The 19,691-nt window shown below is 52.2% G+C and overlaps 1 protein-coding gene and 1 long non-coding RNA gene across 7 annotated transcripts in view; both read left to right on the top strand.

Annotated features, from left to right (window-relative positions):
• The window catches only part of SNRK (SNF related kinase), a 68,508-nt gene extending 57,983 nt beyond the window's left edge, over positions 1 to 10,525 (top strand). For all 5 annotated transcript variants that reach the window (XM_018066940.1, XM_018066944.1, XM_018066942.1 and 2 more), the window contains 3 exons: positions 287 to 499; positions 3,219 to 3,353; positions 6,741 to 10,525. In XM_018066940.1, the coding sequence (XP_017922429.1) occupies positions 287 to 499; positions 3,219 to 3,353; positions 6,741 to 7,965 (1,573 nt within the window). In that variant the 3' untranslated portion in view covers positions 7,966 to 10,525. The remainder of the gene's footprint in view (positions 1 to 286; positions 500 to 3,218; positions 3,354 to 6,740) is intronic.
• LOC106503412 lies at positions 10,567 to 19,679 on the top strand. Of its 2 annotated transcripts, XR_001919981.1 has the most exons (5): positions 10,567 to 10,688; positions 14,859 to 14,913; positions 15,186 to 15,661; positions 18,537 to 18,712; positions 19,058 to 19,679. It is a non-coding gene; the product is annotated as an uncharacterized LOC106503412 (long non-coding RNA). The 2 variants fall into 2 exon arrangements; XR_001919980.1 differs by lacking the exons at positions 10,567 to 10,688; positions 14,859 to 14,913; positions 15,186 to 15,661 and adding an exon at positions 15,724 to 16,650.

Genomic DNA, 19,691 nt, shown 5'->3' on the forward strand with positions numbered 1-19,691 from the left:
TTCTGGCGCCACTGCCCAGGTAACTCGGGCAGATGTTGAGCCTCGTGTTAATTCTAGATAATAGGAAGCTGCATTTGTGTGTTTGGCTTGTCACTCTGTCTGGTGGGTACGATTTTTTATTCTGTGAATCTGATGGCACCAAATTTCCTTCATTCCCATCAGCCCTGGTGAACCTAATGAAATCGATGGTATAAGTTTAGGAAACAACTTTGAAAAATACAGTAGCTCACTATTACTCATCCCTGCCAGGACTTTGCTTTAACAGTGGACTTACTTTCCTTTCCAGCCTGATCACACGAATGCTACAGAGAGATCCCAAGAGGAGGGCCTCTTTAGAAGAGATTGAAAACCATCCTTGGCTTCAGGGAGTGGACCCTTCCCCAGCCACGAAGTACAACATCCCGCTCGTGTCGTATAAAAACCTGTCGGAAGAGGAGCACAACAGCATCATCCAGCGCATGGTGCTTGGGGACATAGCGGACCGCGACGCCATCGTAGAGTACGTCGGCGTTCGCCCACGCAGGGCCGAGGGCTGGGGCTCCCGGGCTGGGCCCTCTTTTGAAAAATAAGATTGTCTTAAAGCTTTGTTACTTTGCTAATTTTTGGCTGTGCTGGGTCTTCGTTGCTGCGTGGCTTTTCTCTGGCTGCGGAAAGCCGGGGCGCTCTAGATGAGGTGCATGGGCTTCGCAGAGTGGCGGCCTCTCTTGTTGTGAGCGCAGGCTCCAGGACTCCGGCGCTCAGAGGTCGCTGGCTGAGCCTGGTTCCCGGGCTGAGAGCATAGGCCCAGGAGCGGTGCTGCATGCCTTGCTCCGAGGCACGTGGGGCCTCTGGGTCAGGAAGGAGCGCGGGTGTCACGCGTCGGCAGGCAGATTCTTTGAGGTCCGGGGCTCGCTCTCACGTGTCCGGACCTGCGGACGTGGTGTAATGGCTGGAGTTCCCAGTGGGCAGGGCTTACGTCACTTACCTCTGGAGCTCCTGGCCCTGGGCCTGGCTCATAGGTTTTGTTGTCTTTTGCTTTTATTTTTGTGCTAGTGAATGAGCAGACCATCGCTAGTGGCGTCAGTGGGTCCTGTGCCCGCTCTCCTTTCTCACAGAGGCGAATTGGAGTAGACTGTTTTGTGTTCTGGTGGCTGCGCTGTCCATTGCTGGGTCCTCCTAACTCCCGGGTCTCCCTCTGGTCCCCACAGGGAAGCAGGGGAAGCACCCCAAGTTCTTGAAATCAGGAGTTGGCCTGTCTGTAGTCACACATTTTCATAAGTAAGGGTGTAGGGGCCCACAGCCAAGCCCGTCTGTGTCCACGTTTCCAGAGTCATCCTGAGAAGGACCATACAACGTAACGAAACTTGGAAGATTTTACTGTCTGGCTTTTCAGAGCCTTTGCTACAGTAACCTGGAGCCCATAAGATGCACACGTTATATTTTTTAAAAACCAAAGCCAGTGTTTTATAACCTGTGAAGTTTGAAATCAAGGATAATTTAAAGATACAATTGCTTTAACAATGATTCATTTCTCTAAGAGGTCCTGTCTAAAAATATGAAGTGTTTTACCAAGTCGAAAGTCATTTAACTCGTTGGGTGAGACAGTTGAGGATGATAGAACGAGGATATACTCTGGGGGGCTCCCCTCGAGGGGGCCACTCTGGCCTGGCTGAGTGTCCTGACCCGGGTGTTTGACTGCTGGGAAGAGGTGGCTGCAGGCTGGACGTACGACTGCGGCGGGGCGGGCTGTCTGGCTCAGCTCCCCAGGTCTGGTCCATGAGAAGGGTGGTGTCTTTATAAAGGACATGCATCTCTAGGGTATACTGGAGAGAAGAATTTATAAGAATAAACTCCGGCTCATAGTTTTGGTTTAAGTACAGATATCTGCAGGTTTCCGAGTGTGTTTTGAGTTTTCACAGATTGTCCTATAGCTACTGAAATGACCTAAACAAATGGAGAAGAGCAGGACACTTGCTCTTTTTGCCAAGGATACTCACCGTAGGAATGTGTAGAGAATGATTTTTACTTTTGAGTGGATAAGAGGCTATTTGCATCTCCTTGAATTGGCTTGAGTCTTAAATAAATACATGCAGTGGAGTCCTGTAGAACTGTTTAATTTAGGTAAATTCAATTATAAATCCAAAAAGAAGGACAGTTTGAAGCCTCAGGTCTTCCCAGCTGTTCTCAGGCTAGTCTTGCCTGCTGCCCACATTATGAGCAGCTCCTCACTGCAGGGTGCTTCCCGAATTCAAAGACACATCTGTCGGTCCCCTTAAGACAAGCCCACAGCTTTATGCAGTGCCCCGTTGAGGAAACTCTCTGAGAAGCCATTCTGGCCCAGATCTCCGTGCGATGTCTGGCGTCAGCGCCTCTCGCCGTGGCCCTGGCTGCCCCCTGAGCTGTGGCCCCGCCGTCTGTTTGATGAGGAGCAGCCGCGGTAGTGTGTCCTTCCCGAGTGTTCCTTGTGTAAGTTCACTGACTACATACGCAGGGTCCCGAAGAGCAGCATTGTGTTTCCGGGCCTTGTGGGTCCTCGGTCGCGCACCCCTCCAGGGTCTGTCCATGGCAGGCTGGCTGCGGGGGGCGAGGGCACTGGCTGCCAGTGGGCATGTGCCCAGCAGTGCCGGCCACACTGAGGACTCAGCACTACTTTTGAGGTGGATGTACACATTTTATTTTATTCATAAATTTTATTCAAAGAAGAGGCTAATAACATGCTGTCAATAGATTAGTAATGCATTAGGGTCTGGAAATACCAGTAAATACGTAGTGTAAAAGGAAAAGCTTTTTCTGATTTTTCTGATTGATAGCCGTGTTTGGGTGCACATTCATGTAACTCATTTCATAATTCTGTTGGAAGCAAGTAAGCCACTTTAATGACAATAAACTTAGCGCACGTTAAAGTTTTAGATAATGGGTACATTCTTGGGAACTTCATGATCTTTTCTTAAGCATCTAAGCCTGACAACCAGCTCAGTTGCCATTAGTGTTTTGGGTTTTTCCTACTAACCCAACATTTTTATGCAGTTGTTTCTTAGAATTTTAAGAATGATCTACTACCAGGTTTTGTTTTTTTTCCTCTCCTTTTTGTGGGGTTACACCCCCCCCCCAACATAATTTTAAAGAATTCCAGGTCATTGGATTTCATTTGCTTTTACTTAAAAAGCAGAAACTCAGTTGTGTTGTGCAAAATCAGACCTGCTAATGTGGCTTCTTTTCTCTCTCCCTTCCTTCCTCAGGGCCCTGGAAACCAACAGGTACAACCACATCACAGCCACTTACTTCTTGCTTGCTGAAAGGATCCTGAGGGAAAAGCAAGAGAAAGAAATACAAACCAGATCTGCAAGCCCTAGCAATATCAAGGCCCAGTTTAGGTGAGAAAAAAATCTTCACTGATTTTAGTAAGTTACCGTTTTGAAATAGCCACCTTTTCCTCAGCGTTTCCTAACTCTGTGGGGCGAGAGGATGGCGAGCGGTGACAGCCTGGCTGAGAGGCCCCGTGTGGGCTCTCCGCGGGAGGGAGGGGCCGGGGTCCGTGGTCCCCGGGCCACCCTCCTCTCCTGGGCTCCGTGGGGACATGGGCTGTAGCTGCTGGCCTGGCTGCAGAAGCGGCCTCAAGCTAGGGTGTCTGTCACTATTTCTGTTAAACTCTTCCAGATCTGGCATGTAGAGGTGTGTCATTTTCTTTTAAGTTTTATTACGGGAACAAGGCTGGGTTTTCCCTCAGTATCTGGAATAATTATAGCAAACCTCCAGGGCCTGTCTGTGGCATGATGTTATCTCAGGATTGCAGGAATGTGACAGGTCAGCTAGTTGATGTATTAGCTGCTTCACCTTGGGAGATCACCTAACCTCTGACCTCGGCTTCCTCATCTGTGAAATGGGTGGGGTAATGCTCTTTACTCCTTGGGGGTGTCATTGGGATAAGCGAATTACTCTCTGTGCGAGGTGGTCTGAACCGGGCCCCGTGTGTCTGCTGTCGCCGTTGTGGGTGTCCCCGCCGCGCCATCTTTGGCAGAGCAGTGGCCGCGCGCATCTCCGCTGTTTCCCTTCCTTCCCCAACTTTCTCCTGCTGCTCCTCTCTCGCTACCTTCCTATTCTTCTTTTTCTTCTACCATATTAGCTTTCCATTTAATATCAAAACTTGGGAAGGGTTACAAAAGGGTTACTTTTGTCATCATTATGAAAATTTATTTAGAATTTATCTTTGTTCAGATAAAATAATGGAATTATAGTGGAATTAATAGTGATTCAAAAACAGAAGGATGCTCTTGATTCTTAGTAATTCTCTACTTGTACACCTAACTATATATGAACATATGTGTGTGAATATGTAATAATAAATTACTGTTTTAAATAAGAGTACCATTGGATTTTAAATTACTTGCAGTCAGCTTGCCACGGGTAGGTTGTTGCTTGGGGTGGCGCGACAGAGAAGAGACGAGAAAACATTCCTGGGTGACTGAAGACTAAATATTTGAAAGTTTAGTTTAACTGGAAGATGAATTCGGTAGCTTCATTTATATCCCAGATGTTTTCTTGCATAATGAATACCAGGCACTCTGTCTGGTGTCAGCTTGGGAAAGGACTGGGCACCAGGGAAGGTGGGGACCCTTGCACATGGGACAAGTCAGGAGAAGGTCAGTGAGTGGTTAGGGTCAACCTAGCCCTGAGCCCAGCCCTCCTGTGTAAAGAGCAGAGTCACCGCAGGCCTGGCTGCCTGGCCTGGAGCCACCCCAGTGTTTGGGAGAAGGGAACATTTGGAATTGAACTATTTTATTTTCAATGGGACAGATCAGAAAGCAATCTAAAGTTGATCAGACAGGTAAATGAATTAAATTGGCTTTACCTTATCATAGAAATTACACAGCCAACAGTAGCTATAAAAAAGTATCAGCACCTTCCTTGCAGACTTCTTTTACCCGCCCTGGGGATTAGGGAGTGGAGATGCTGCGGGGGCCTGTCCTCCTCCTGGGTCCCTGGCCCACTGGCATGTGGTAGATGTCTGCTGACTTGCCTTGTCTTCATTGTCAAAATCCCGGACCCTAACTCAGTTCCACTGCTGGGTGCGCCTTGGGGTCAGGGTGACCTGGATGCAGAAACGTGGCCTGAGACAGGAGGCTGGTGTTAAGCAGCTGAGTTAGCTGTGGGTCCCTGGGTCCTGCCAGGAGAGGGTCCAGGCTGGAAACACGGGCCCTCTGTCTGCACAAGAGCCTTGAGAGGTCCTCCAGGAGCCGACCCTGTCCGTGTGAACTATGCCATCAGTGCAACTCGTTTACGATTCTTGTTAGCAAGCTTTCTTGTCTCTTGTTAAGATAAGCTGTGATTTTCTCACAGTGTCATGCTTATTTAGTCTAGCACAGCATCGGACCCAGATATGTTCTTAGTAGATGTGAGCTATTTAACCATCTGATAACTCATGTAAATACCATTGGCTCAGAAGTGGTGGTGGAGTGGCCGGTACAGCTGCAGGGCTTTCCCTCTTGTTTCTGGGTGGGTTCTGTTGTGGGGGGAGGAGAGAATCCCCTCCATCTTTGCCCCGCCCCCCTCGAGTGGCCTGGCTGCGGCGCTGGGGGGTCTGATGTGCCTCCCACCACAGGCCTACCCCAGTGTTTGCCAGGGTGACAGTTTGAGTAGTTGCTCTTTGAAGAATATATCCTGAAAGGAATGTTGGGTGCCATTTCCCAGGGCCCAAGGCTCACCTGGAGTTGGCACAGTTGTGTCGTGAGGACAGAGGACTTGTCCAGAGATGCTGCTTGACCTCAAAAACATTGAACACTCAGCTTCTGTAAACTACCGAGCCGTGGGCAGCAAACAGGCCCCCTCCATCCTTGAGAGAGAGGAGGAAGCTCTGAGTTGGGGAAGAGAGGTCGGCAGGAACTCCTGTGGGTTTTTTAAAGCTGTAGATTGGACTGAACACGGTTGGTGGGACGTGCAAGCGTCCATCTGGCTGTGGCTGTCAGTGTCTCCGGTGCCTCCTGCTCTCCTGGGCAGAGAGGGCAGTGGAGAGTTCCAGGTGTTTATTCAAAAGAGGCTGGAGACCTCACTTTCAAAAGCTGTCCTTGGGCTACCAAGCAGTGTTCTTACTACTTGGGTGACTCTGGATTGGGAGTAAAATCAAAGTTCAAATAACAGTAGATTTTGCTGTGCAGAACTCCTGTGTGGTCATTAAAATATATGTATAGATAGAGAAGGAGCTTATGGGGCGCATAATTTTAACTGGTAAAGGGATTTATATGTGCCAGTATCCACTGACTTTTCTCATCAGTAGTTTAAATCCGTTAAACTTTTTATTTTTTTACACACCAACTTTTCACACCACCCTGTAAAATCTGGAGGACTAGAAATTGCAGGTGAATTTATTAGCAGTAATATACCTACAAAGATGGTGATCTACGACCAGAAGGAGCCAAACCTGTGTTCAGGTTTGACTCTGGCGATAACTCCCTTGTATTTCTAAAAAGGCTTGTGGTATAGACCGTATATATAGAAGAGGCGTTTGCGCCCTTTCTGACAGCTGTGCTGAAGCTTTCATTCGGTCACTAAGCCAGAAGCCGAGCCCCGTGTGAGCACATGTACCCTCTAGTGTCCTTCTGATGCTTTCAGGGTGCTGAGTGGGTTTGCAGGGCTGCTGTTTCTTTTTGTGGCTTTCATTTTCTATATGTCTGTGGCTTTCCTCCCAGTGTTTTATATATAAGGTCCTTGAGTCAAGTCTACTTGTTATTACATAGCTTTTCCTTTTTTTTCAACCTGTTACATAGGCAGTCCTGGCCAACCAGAATCGACGTGCCCCAGGACCTTGAGGATGACCTCACGGCCACTCCTTTGTCCCACGCGACTGTCCCTCAGTCTCCTGCCCGGGCCGCCGACAGCGTCCTCAACGGGCACAGGGGCAAAGGCCTGTGTGACTCGGCCAAGAAGGAGGACCTCCCCGAGCTGGCTGGGCCCGCGCTGTCCTCGGGGCCACCGGCCGGCCTGAAGCCCGCGGCCAGTGGGCGGAAGTGCCTGTTCCGGGTGGAGGAGGACGAGGAGGAGGACGAGGAGGACAAGAAGCCCATGTCCCTCTCGACCCAGGTGGTGCTGCGCCGCAAGCCGTCCGTGACCAACCGGCTGACGTCCCGCAAGAGCGCGCCGGTGCTCAACCAGATCTTCGAGGAGGGGGAGTCGGATGACGAGTTCGACATGGACGAGAACCTGCCGCCCAAGCTGAGCCGCCTCAAGATGAACATCGCCTCCCCGGGCACAGTGCACAAGCGCTACCACCGCCGGAAAAGTCAGGGCCGCGGCTCCAGCTGCAGCAGCTCGGAGACCAGCGACGACGACTCGGAGAGCCGCCGGCGGCTGGACAAGGACAGCGGCTTCACGTACTCCTGGCACCGCCGGGACAGCAGCGAGGGGCCCCCGGGCAGCGAGGGCGACGGTGGCGGCCAGAGCAAGCCGAGCCGCGGTGGCGGGGGCGCGGACAAGGCCAGCCCCAGCGAGCACAGCGCCGGCGGCGGCGGCCCTGCGGGCGGCTCGGGCGGCGCCCCGGGTGGCACGTCGGGTAGTGCGCGCCGCTGCGCCGGGACCGGCTCGTCCCCGTCCACGCAGCTGGCCGCGCGCGGCGCCGGGGAGCTGGTGGAGAGCCTCAAACTCATGGGCCTCTGCCTCGGCTCGCAGCTGCATGGCAGCGCCAAGTACATTCTTGACCCGCAGAGTGGCCTGTCCTTCTCCAGCGTGAAGGTGCAGGAGAAGTCCGCCTGGAAGATGTGCATCGGCTCCGCCGGCGGCGCGGCGCCCACCCCGGCCGGGGGCGGCATGAAGTTCTTCTCCGACCACGTGGTGGACACCACCGCGGAGTTGGACCGGATAAAGAGCAGGAACCTGAAAAACAACGTGCTCCAGCTACCTCTGTGCGAAAAGACCATCTCTGTGAACATCCAGCGGAACCCCAAGGAGGGGCTGCTGTGCGCCTCCAGCCAGGCCAGCTGCTGCCACGTCATCTGAGCTCGGCGCGCCTCCTGCTCAGAGCGGCCAAGACCGGCTCACTCCACTGGTCCCCTTTCGGTTTCCCCTCTCAAAGCGGGCAGTTATTTATTACTTTCTCGTTTGTGCGCCTGACGACGTGACAAATGCATGGTCTTTGTGCATGCTGCTAGACACTGCTTTTCTTTTCCAGCCGAAAAGTCGCGTGTCATTTTTACATTTATAATCTTAATGTGGATGATCAGGACTAAATTAAAATGTATATTTGGAACCTAATATCTATGGAGCACTTAGAAATTTGATGTTCTGCACTTGAGAAAATGCTTTTCCTTGTGAAAAATCTAAATTCCCGCCCTGACCTTCAGTGACATGGAAACTCCGTGCTCTGAGGCATACTCTGGTGTCTGAGACAGAACCAAAGCAATAACCTTGTGATGCCGATAGGCCTGGAGCCCGCGAGCGTGGGGTGCCCAGCCTCCAGGGCACCTGTACGGAGCAGAGTGCAGCAAGCGTCTGCACCAAAAACCATAAAACCATGATTTCAGCATAACCCACACCTGTTTGTCTTAAGCTATAGTGTGAAAAGTTTGGGCTCTTAAAATTTAACTGAAAAAGATGTTCTTGTTTTGTACTAGGTGAGAAAGTACATAGATTTATAAGGCAGCTTCCTCCGTAGTGGTCAGTCACAAGCAGACAATCTCATTTTGTAATGTGATAAAGTGAACTGAAGATGTCTTAACTCGACTTCTAGAGTGTGTGTCTGTCTAACAGAACAAAAGGATGCTTGGTGTAAATTCTCTTGTGGAGGGCGTACCCCAGGCTTCCTGGACAACCATGTAGGTAGAAGGAACGCTGGGGCCTAAGTAACATGGAAGCAAAGGTGTTGGCAAAGTCAAAACCCCATTGAAAAAAAAATCGGGTATTTGATTTTTAGGACTTTGATAATTAGGTTGTCTGTTGGTAACTTCCATTCTTTTATGTCCTTTAGCTCAACTACCTATGGGAATTGGCTGATTAAAAAGATTAAAAAGGTTAAATACACAGCCAACAAAAATGCACAAAGCCTGCTTTGTTTTTTGTTTTTGTTTTTTGCTGGAAGTGTTTTTTACCTTACCTTCCTGCCAAAATAATAATCAAAGAACTCTTGCTTTAAAACTACTCCTGTACAAGACTACTCTTGACCAGATAATCATCTTCTGTGGCTTTTATCTTGTAGGACACAGTCTCATTTTGGGAAGGGGCCAGATGCTACTTTTTCTTGCTGTGCCCAGAGGGTCTTAAAAGCAACGCTTAAGTGACATTGGTTATAGGATATGGCCGGTCCCTCTGGCTTTCTCACGCTCCTCAGCGTCCCGTCCTGTCTGAGTGACGGCCGTCTGGTCTGTAGTGGGCAGAGCGGCGAAGGACCACATTCCACTGGTCACGGTTTCTCCACATGTACACCGACTCTGCTACTTTAGGATTCATGTATTTTACTCAGAACTCTGAATTTCACAGTACGCTTACTAACCTAAGTAAAGATGATACTCAAAATACCTATTTTACTTTCTAGACCTAGACTAGATAACGTTTTAAGCTACAGCTCTAGTTCATTGTGATATTTATAATTGAAAGCTATGAGAATAGATGTGTGGGTGAAGCCATAGAACATATTTGCTTGAAATTTATTGAGCAGGGATCTTACAAAGGGCCAGAAAAAAGATGTGTGGTTCACACAGATAGTGAGCGTAACATCTGTATTAAATGTCGGAGAGAAGTTTATAAAGGGCATTGGCAATAAACTCTTTGTTGCAGCTGTTTTCCAAGTAATGTAAATACTTTTTCCTGTGATTATGTATAGCCTTGGAATGGCACCTTTTAACTAACCCATATGTGTTTGGTTTTCGATCGTTTTTTATATTCAGATGTATATATGGTGCTCACTTTTAGGATCAGCAGTGTTGACCATTTATGCTGCATAGCTGTATCATAGCCTTATTAGTCGTGTGTGGTTGGTTGGCCCTCTGGGTAGACAGATGTCAGTCTGAGTGGCGTCTTACTCCTTGTTCATCAGTGAATGACTGTGCCTGTGTTGTATGTCATAGTATGTCGTCACATAAAAGGGAGGGAGCAAATAACCATTATGTTAAGATAATATTGGACCAAACGACTTACTTGCTCTAAAGTTTCTTGTACCCCTTAACCTGTCTTCAGAAGTTGCAGTTACAGTAGTGTGTAAATTAAATATTGTGGAAAAACAATTAGTCTTGTATTTTTCTGTATGTGTGTGTGTATATATATATATACATTATATATATATATAAAAAATTATGTACTTCTGGCAATTCTATCTGTATTTAAAGTTGTGACAATCTTGACACCGATTTTAAGAATAGCCGTGAGACTGAATCAAATTAAAGCTGTCCCTTCCAAGTTAGAATCGATGTGTGTTAAGAGGGTACAGAATTGTCAGCTGATTTTGGCTGGTTGCTTCCACTGCTGGTTGGTTTTCCGCATTGTATAAACATTGACAGGTATGTGATACATGGGAAAAAACAAAGTCCAGACAATAAAGTGGCATATTGGTGTTCAGCAATATAAACTGTCCCACGTTCTGTTTCTTCTCATGAGCGCAGCCGTGTGTAGCCCTGGCCTGGGTTAGACCGACGCTCTACGTGCTGTGTGCGCGCCGGCTTCGCCAGATGTGCCTGGAAAAAATGCAGTTGTGCCTGTTCTCACTTTAAACTCGTGACCACAAGTCTCAGGTGGGTGTCAGGACCGTCTGTTACTTAACTGTATTTCCCCAATTATCTGCCTTCCTCACTCAGCCAGTCACCATCCTCCTGATAAGTAAACCAAAGCAGTTTCAGTGCCCCAACCCCCATCTCTCGTCTGCCTTGCCGGGTATTCACGCGCCCTGTTCTGTCCACCTGCCCTTCTTCTGGTGGTGTGATTCCAAGGCAGCCCCGCCTCTCGCCCGTGCAGACGGCACAGGCGTCAGGGAGACAGGCCTGAGCACCTTGCCATTCTTCTTCGCCTTGTACCATCAATCTTTGCTTTTCCATTGGATCGTTCCTAACAGCGCACAAAACAAACACGATTTTATCCCCCTCTAAGTGTTTCTGTTCTCCCTCTAGCTGTTGTCCTTTTCTCCCTCCATTTCTTCTCTCTCAGCCCTTCCAGCCAGGCAGCGCTGCTCTCACCCCACCAAAACTGCTCTGCTCAAGGTCAGCAGTGGTCTCCCTGCGCTAAACCTAACAGTCAAATTTTAGAAACAGCTTTGAGATGTAATCCACATACCACATAATCCACCTATTTACATTGTACAGTTCAGTAGATTTTAGTAAATTCGCAGAGTTGGGCAACCATAAACCCAAAAAGAAACCTTGTACCCTTGAGCACATTCTCCCTTTATCCTCAACTCCCAGCCCAGCCTCAGCCAGACAGACCCTGGTCAGTGGTGAGTTCCAGTCCCACGTTAGCGTTTAATGAGCACTCATCCTTGCAAACCTTGCATTGCTCAGGACCCGACTTCTCCCTTGCTGCTCTTCAGTCCACTAGCTCCAGTCTCCCGGCTGCTAAATCTGGAGTACCACAGGATTCAATTCTGGATCTTTTCTATATCTACACAGTCTGATCCCATTCAGTCTTTGTGCTGACAGAAAGCCCAAAATACATTTAGCCCACATCTCTCACAGGAACGCCAGATTCCAACTACCCATTTGATTTCTCTCCTTGGATGCGTCTGATAAGCACCTCAATTTGTACAAGTTCTGAACGTCTTCCTAATCCCCCTCAAATCTTCACCCTCCTAATGCTTCCCATCTCGCAAAAGACAATTTTGAACCTTCATTTGTTCTGCACAAGTCAAATGTCTTGGTGTCAACTCTCACTGTCTGATCTCAGCATCTAATCCATCAGCACATCTTACTCATCCAAATATTGACACCTCACTGCCACCACTCTAACATTCTGGTCCATGACACCATCATTACTTGCCTCTTAAAGAGTTTTGCCAATTTTATCCTTGTCTGTCTTCTCCATTCAGCATTGTGAGTGATCCTTCTAAAAGCTAAATCATGGCATGTTTTAAAAGGTGTTTAATTTCCAAATATTTGAGGATTTTCCATATAAAGTTCCTATCGCTAATTTCTAGTTTAATTCTGTTTTAGTCAGAAGTTGTCCTTTGTGTACCTTTTTCACATTTACTGAAACTTGTTTTATGGCCCCGCTAATGGCCTGTCTTACGTGAGGTGGACACGTCATGGTGAATGCCTACATGAGTGCTTGAGAGGTCCTGCTGTTGACAGTGTCCTGCATGTTCTGTGCATGTCAGTCACCAAGTTGGTTGATAAGGTATTCACGTCTTCCGTATCCTTACTGATTTTCTGCCCCATGTAAATTACTGAGTCAGGAGTGTTGACATCCAACTGCAGTGATGGATTTGCCCATTTCTCCTTGTAATTCTACCAGTTTCAAGTTACAAATTTTGAAGCTCTGTTGTTAGATTGAAGATTGCTGTCTTCTTGATGAATTGATCCGTTTCATGATTAGAAAGTGTTCCTCTTTATCCCTAGTGAATAATTCTTTATCCTGGAGTCTGCTTTGTGTGATAATGATAGAGCCATTCTTTTTTCTTTTTTAACTTATGGGAGTATATTTTACTTTTAACTCTATCTGTATCTTTATATTTAAAATGAGAATTTTGGGGTTTTGGGGCAGTCTTTTTATAGAAAGCATGTAGTTGGGTCTTGCTTTTTTGTCCAGGCTGCAAGTCTTTGCCTTTGGTTTAGAGTAGAGGTCCCCAAACCCTGGGCCACAGATGGGTACCAGTCTGTGGTCCTTTAGGAAAAAGGCCACACAGCAGGTGAGTGGCGAGCAAGCAAGCGTGTTTGCTGTATTTATAGCCGCTCCCCTTCGCTCACGTTACTCCTGAGCTCTGCCTCTTGTCAGATCAGTGGCGGCCTGAGCTTCTCGTAGAAGTGTGAACTCTGTGGACTGCACACTCACAGGATCTGTGTCACATGCTCCTTACGAGAATCATCATCGAACCATCCCTCTCAGCCCCCTCACCAATCTTTGGAAAAATTGTCTTCCACGAAACTGGTCCCTGGTGCCAAAAAGGTTGGGGCCCTCTGATTTTTTCAGACCGGTTAGCTAAGTACTCTTGCTGGAGGATCCCAGGGACGGGGAGCCTGGTGGGCTGCAGTCCATGGGGTTGCTAAGAATCAGACACGACTGAAGCGACTCAGCAGCAGCAGCAGATTTAGTGTAATAGCATGAAAGTGAAGTCGCTCGGTCGTGTCCGACTCTTCGCGACCCCATGGACTGTAGCCCACCAGGCTCCTCCGTCCATGGGATTTTCCAGGCAAGAGGACTGGAGTGGGCTGCCATTTCCATAGTTGAGTGTAAATCTATCTTCTTTAACTGTTTTCTACTTGTCTCATCTGTTCTATGTTTTTCTCTTATTTACTGTCTTTTGGTTTAACTAGCACTTTTTATTGGCTAATTGGCTGTATGCCTTAGTTTTTTTAGTGGTTGCTGTAGGAGTAGGGGTGTGTGTGCATCTGTATTTTTTTTTTTAAGGTAGACTGAGTTTTTACAAATGGAATCTACCTTAAAATAATGCTCCTTATAGAACATGTTACAGCTCTACACTTCCATTTTTTTCCTCTTCTTTTGGTGTCAGTCATTTTATTTTTATATTTGCACACATGAACTTGTTTTAGGCAGTTTCCTTTTTAAGAGATGAAACAGGGGGAAAGTCTTATTACCAAAATCTTTGTTGTTTCCATCACTCTTCATTTTCTTGTAAAAATCTGCTTTTGGTATTTTCCTTCTGCCTGTAGAACTTTAATTTTTTAATATTACAGGTCTGCTGATAGCTTTTGCTTGTCTGAAAATGTATTTTTACTTCACTTGTGAAGGATATTTTCATGGGTATAGAGTTCTAGCTTTTTTATTGCAGCGCTAATCACTGTGAATTTCACTTTGTTGAGTGCTGGATTTTGTACTCATGTAAAAGGTGCTGGGTTTCATTCTGGCATGGGGTTATCTGGAGTTGTTCTGGTTTGGGTCTTGCTTTTCAAGTGTTAGGACAGATCCAGAGGGGTCTTTTAGGACTGACTTGCCCGCGACGGAGGCAGTGCCCTTCTAAGCAGTCCACTGAGGCTCTTCCCACCCTGCTCAGGGAGCGTGAGCTCGGCCCAGCTTCTAAGCAGTCCACTGAGGCTCTTCCCAGCCTGCCCGGGGAGCGTGAGCTCGGCCCAGCTTCTAAGCAGTCCACTGAGGTTCTTCCCAGCCTGCCCGGGGAGCGTGAGCTCAGCCCAGCTTCCGAGCAGTCCACTGAGGTTCTTCCCACCCTGCCAGGGGAGCATGAGCTCAGCCCAGCTTCTAAGCAGTCCACTGAGGCTCTTCCCTGCCTGCCTGGGGAGCGTGAGCTCGGCCCAGCTTCTGAGCAGTCCACTGAGGTTCTTCCCAGCCTGCCCAGGGAGCGTGAGCTCAGCCCAGCTTCTAAGCAGTCCACTGAGGCTCTTCCCAGCCTGCCTGGGGAGCGTGAGCTTGGCCTAGCTTCTGAGCAGTCCACTGAGGTTCTTCCCAGCCTGCCCAGGGAGCATGAGCTCAGCCCAGCTTCGTACCAGTTCTCAGTGCCGATCAGTCTCCAGCTTCAGGTAACTTTCTACCTGAAAATTGTATTGATTGGCACTCAAGCATAGGCCACAGATTCTGGTGCTCGCTCACTCCTTGTGCAGCAGGATACGCCACACTTCAGGCCCCTTCTGCCCTCCAGCATGGATTGGGTCCCTCAGAGTTGTGGGCCTGGCGAGGGATAGTTGAGAAGGGGGTGGTGGGATCTGGTCTTTCTGGAGCTAATAGAAGCCAGGTGCATAGTGACTGCTGGGGAGTCACTTGTACTCTGGACATCTCTCTCCCAGCAGAGTGCTAAAGGTTGGCAAGCACGAAGAGGAACAAACCAGAATCTTGGTCCTTGTGAGTTCATGATGCCCTTGAGGAAGAAACAGGGCTTTCAGTTGGCACCAGACGCCCATCTGAGATGGTGACGGGTCTCAGGGCGCTGCTGTGAGGTCCTCCTGAGAGTTCCAGGGACGGGGGAGTTGGGGAGGAGGTGCGGGAGGCAGAGGGGAGGAGGTTGGGGAGTGCAGAAGAGGAGCTGGGCAGGATTCAGCCCAGGGTTCCTGTGTGCGCCATGGGGGAGAGAACAACAACCCATTGTTCTCCTTGACTGCTTTATCCCTTCACAGGGACTCCAGAAATTGTGGATTGGGGACCTGGAAGAATCGGAGGACCTGGGGGCACGGCTAGAAGAAGTGTTGCTGGCTGGAACACCGGCGTGCAGGGCGGTAGTGGCGGGGCGGTGGGAAGAAGGCGGAGTCAGCGTCCCACTGTCACTCCAGGAGCCCTGCTTATCAGAAAGGCCCTGTCTGGGTTTAATGCTCTGCTCTTAGTTGTCTTGAGAGTCTTGACACTTTTTAAGAGGGCCTGTGCATTCATTTTGCCCTGAGCCCTGCAGGCTATGCACCAGGCTGAGGGGGTTAGGTCTGTATTCTGCAGGTATGAAGGAGGGGGTCTCAGCCGCGAGGATGGGAGGCTTTGGGGAGAGCAGAGGCCCACAGAGAGCAGCCAAGGCTAGAGACAGAAGCCCGGGGGCCGCCTCCCGTGTGGGGCTGAGGAAGCCTGAGGACGCCAGGAGTGGAGGCCGCAGAGCGGGGAGCAGCAGGTGAGCGCCAAGGCTGCAGCCGGCAGAGCTAGCGGGGGGGGCGGGGGGGGGGGTTTGGAACAGCGAGCGTGTGGGCGTTACTCTGAGCGCCCCCAGAAAGGGAGGGGCAGGCCGGCCGTGGGGGCCCGGGGTCTGCCATTGGACACGACAATGATCTCACCCCGGAGCCCGCCCCTGGGGCGCCTCCTACACGGGAACAGATGAGCCGGTGGTTGACCTCTGACCTTCCAGAAGGCTAGGCCAAGCCCTATTAAACCTCTGGGCTATGGGGTCCACTGTGAACCGCACTAGAGCTCTTACACAGCAGATTTCTGTGCATCTCGTCGCCTCTCTCATTCCCGAATTGCCCCAAATTCGGTGGCACGTCTGGCCCTGAGGGGAGCACATCACCCTCGTGAAGAGAAGGATCTAGACGCTGGAAGAGACCTGGTCTCACAACACATCCTGGGGGTTCCAGCGGCTAAGGCTCCCCTGGGCCCCGCCATCTGGGAGCAGACAGCTGAGGAGTGGGCCTGGGCCCGGGAGCCTGTGGTGCTGAGAACGCAGCGCCTTGTTTTGGAGATGTGTTCTGGGGTTGGAGGGGCAGCGGCCACTGTCATTGGCTCGTCAGCCCCCCTTAGGGTGGAAGCCCTTGTTTTCCATGTTTATAGCCAGACAGCTATGTAAAGGGCGGCGTGGAGCTGTCTGCACCGTGCTTTTCCTGGTACTGAGTGAATGCCCATCTTCACACCCTGGGCTGGCCGTGCAGGCCTGTGCCTGTGCTGGGGGCGAGGGTGTCGTGCTACCCCCGGAGCGTCCGCAGACCTGGACTTGGCTGGCTGTGCTTTCCCCGCGTCCTCCCACAGGAGGTGATGGGTAGTGGCAGGAGCTGTGTCTTCCTGTCCCCGAGGGAGTTCACCAGCACACAGGAAGGTCTGGAGACGAGGCCACATGTGGTCCACGTGATCTGTGCTGCAGCTCAAGGAAAAACACCACCGTCCCTCTTCCTGGTCAGTTGGTGGCTAAGGTTCACAGACCCCTGAGCAAGGAGCCCAGCACCCCCTCCCTCTTGCAGGATGCAGCTCCGCCTCTGACCCGCCCAGATAGCCAGGGGCTCCTGAGGGGTCATGGGCAGTGTGGGTCATCCAGTGGCGGAAAGCGAACGGAAAGTCTCTTTGGTCGGAGAATCCCAGGCCAAACTGCTGAAACCCCATTCCTCAGGCCTGGGTGGTGGCACCAAGCGTCGCTCTGATCAGGGGTGGGTTCTCTTAGGGGGTCTGCAGCTAAAAGCTGAGGCCCAGCTGCCGATGCCGGCCACACTAACCCCCAAGTGCCGGCCCTGGCTGGGGCTCCTCACTTGCTAGGCCTCCTGACTTGACTCTTAGAAAGCTGGGATGAGCAGCGGGCCCACCCTCCCCCAGTGCCTACTCCTGCACATTGGAGTAGGCAATGAGCAGCTCACCGTTGCTGTCCTTGTGGGGCTGTGAGTTAAACCAGCTCAGGAGGCGTCTGGAGCCCAGGGTTCCTGTTCTCGTTGCTCGTTTCCTGCCGGAAGTGGGGCTGGAGCTTGGGGTCAGGACTGAGGAGAGAGCTGGGCTGTGCACCGTCCTGGCCACGGCTGCTGAGGTCGGGGAGGTCACTGAGGTCCCTGTGCCCCAGCTTCATCTATAAACACAGACGGGAGGAGGAAACTGGAGCTCGGGGGGCATACCCGGGATGGCAGGGGCTCCAGGCTGCCAGCTTCAGGGTAGGGCTCGGTGTGCCTAACTGTTTGCTGCTGGTTTCGAGTCTAAAACCAGAGGATAAAGGTTTGTTCTCAGATCTTCGTTCTGTTTTGGAGCTGCTGGAGGGGAGTGAGTGAGTGTGGCCACCAGGGGGAGGGACCGGGCCACTGCCTGCCCCCCCACCCCACCCAGGCCTGACCATGGAGAGCATGGGGGCGCCCATGGGGGGGGAATGTTGGCCCAGCCCCCACCCAGCGGCCCCAGCGGATGTCAGTGGCACAGAACTGAGTGTGCTGCTGGTGGCGTGAGAGGACAGCTGGGCTGAGCCGTGAATCCGGGCAGGGCCCACAGGCAGTGTGTAGACTCAGTGAGTCTATATCTCACGCCTGAGGGAGGCGGGAGGTAGGGTGGCAGTCGGGAGAGGCTGCGGTGGGCTCTGCCTGGTCTCCCAGGGGCCTCTGTGCGGCTGCGCATGCCTCATTTGGCTGGGACCCTCCCAGCAGGGCGTGGACGGCGTCATCTCCATGTCCGGGCTCCTCCCCAGGGACCTGCCCACGCAGAGCCATCTGGTGACCTGGCTGGGGTCCGGAGACCCCAGGTCACCACCGTGTGGACAGGGCCTCGCACGCCCTCTGAGAGCCAAGGGGGCTGCGCACACGGGGGCTCTGCTTCCTGTCCGCCTGGTCCCTGCTTGGTCCGGACCCACTGTTGTGTCTCCTCCTGGCACCGTCTCTTTCTGCGCCTTTTCTTCCATGGCTTGGGCTCCAACTCAGGGGGTCTTCCCTGTTTCAGGCGGGTGATGCCTCAGCTCCTGTCAGCCCTGTGGGAAGATGCGGGCTAGGAGAAGCGGGAGGCGGCTCTCACCAGTGGGTGCTGGGGAGGACTGGGGCGCATGGGCGACGACCTGTGGGTCACCACGGGGGCCAGAAGCAGCAGAGCCGGGTGGGGGGAGCACGAGGACCCCGGCACTAGCGGGGTGGGGGGCTGGATCCGAGGCTGGGGTGGGCCCCCACTGGGAGAGGACGGGAGGAGACAGTGGCCTCGGGGGCTGAGGGTTCATCCGCTTCACACACACGAGCCCAGTGTGCTGCGGGACAGCGTCACCGGGTCTGTCTCAGGTCAGTTACGGTGATAAGACCATAACTTGTGCGGGACACCGTGGTTTGTTCCAGCCCTGCTCCCGGGCACCTGCCAGGAGCCAGACGCCGCCCTCTCTGGGCACAGGACAGACGAGTTCCGGGGGCCTGGAGGGCCCACTCGGGTCCGCTTCCTGCCAGCCCCCGTGGACACCACCTGAGCGGCTCCCACATCTGTCCTCTCCGCAGCCCAGGAACGCACCCCAGTGGAGGTACGTCCTGTGCTTCCAGGCTGACCCCCGGGTCCCCTGCTCCCTGAGCAGGACTGCCTTAGTGCTGGCTGAGTGATGGGGTTCTGCCAGGTCAGGCTGAGGAAGGGCAGGGCGGCTTCTGGGAAGGACAGTCAGGCACGCAGGGAACCTGGGTCTGCGCTGATGCGGGGCGGGGAGGGGATCTGCCAGGAGCAGCTAGGAGCCCACGGGCAGGAGATGAGCCCATGGGGTCCATGCCCAGAACCCACTGCCCCCCCAACTGTGCTTGTGTGCCTGTCCCCAAAGCCTACTCTGGGGGAGACGGAGTCGGGTCCAAGGACCCACCTGAACTTCCTCCTTTCCCAGGAAACATGGGCGCCTCGCCTGGGAGTGGAGCCCACTACAATGGAAGCTGTCAGTCCCTGGTGTTCTGAGCCGGGAGCATGTTCTAGAAAGTATCCACCAGGGAGTACCTGTGCCGTGGAGGGGGCTGAGACCAGGGTGGGCAGGGCAAGGCTGACCACAGGTGTCCACACTGGTAAAGGTGGGCTGGCAGAACCCCCAGAACAGCCACACATGGCAGACAGGAGTCAGGCTTCTGAAAACCTGTGTGAAGCGGGTCTGCGTGGATACCCTGCCTTGATGAGAAGGAGGGGATCGAGGGGCTGGGCCCACAACAAGGGAGACTGGTTGAGACCGCCCACCCTCCCTGTCTTCCCCGACTGACCGGCTGCAGCGCCCGCAGCTTCCCACAGGAAGGTCCTGCTGGCCGTGACGCCCGGCTCTGCGGGCCCCATGGGGCAGGGCGGGCTGGGCCCTGGGGTGGTTTGAGCAGCCATTGGTGGGAAAGGAGGCCAGGCCGGGTGTCCCAGGCAGGCTGGGGGCTGCTACGCCTGTGAGAGCGCCACAGCCCCTCGGGCACGGCCAGGGGACCCCCGCCCCCACGCAGGTGTGTCCCGAGCACCCGGGGGCTTCCGCAGGCTCTAAGAGGGGCCCGGCC

The sequence above is a fragment of the Capra hircus genome, chromosome 22 (assembly GCF_001704415.2).
Source record: "Capra hircus breed San Clemente chromosome 22, ASM170441v1, whole genome shotgun sequence".
In the NCBI taxonomy this organism is placed as follows: Eukaryota; Metazoa; Chordata; class Mammalia; order Artiodactyla; family Bovidae; genus Capra; species Capra hircus.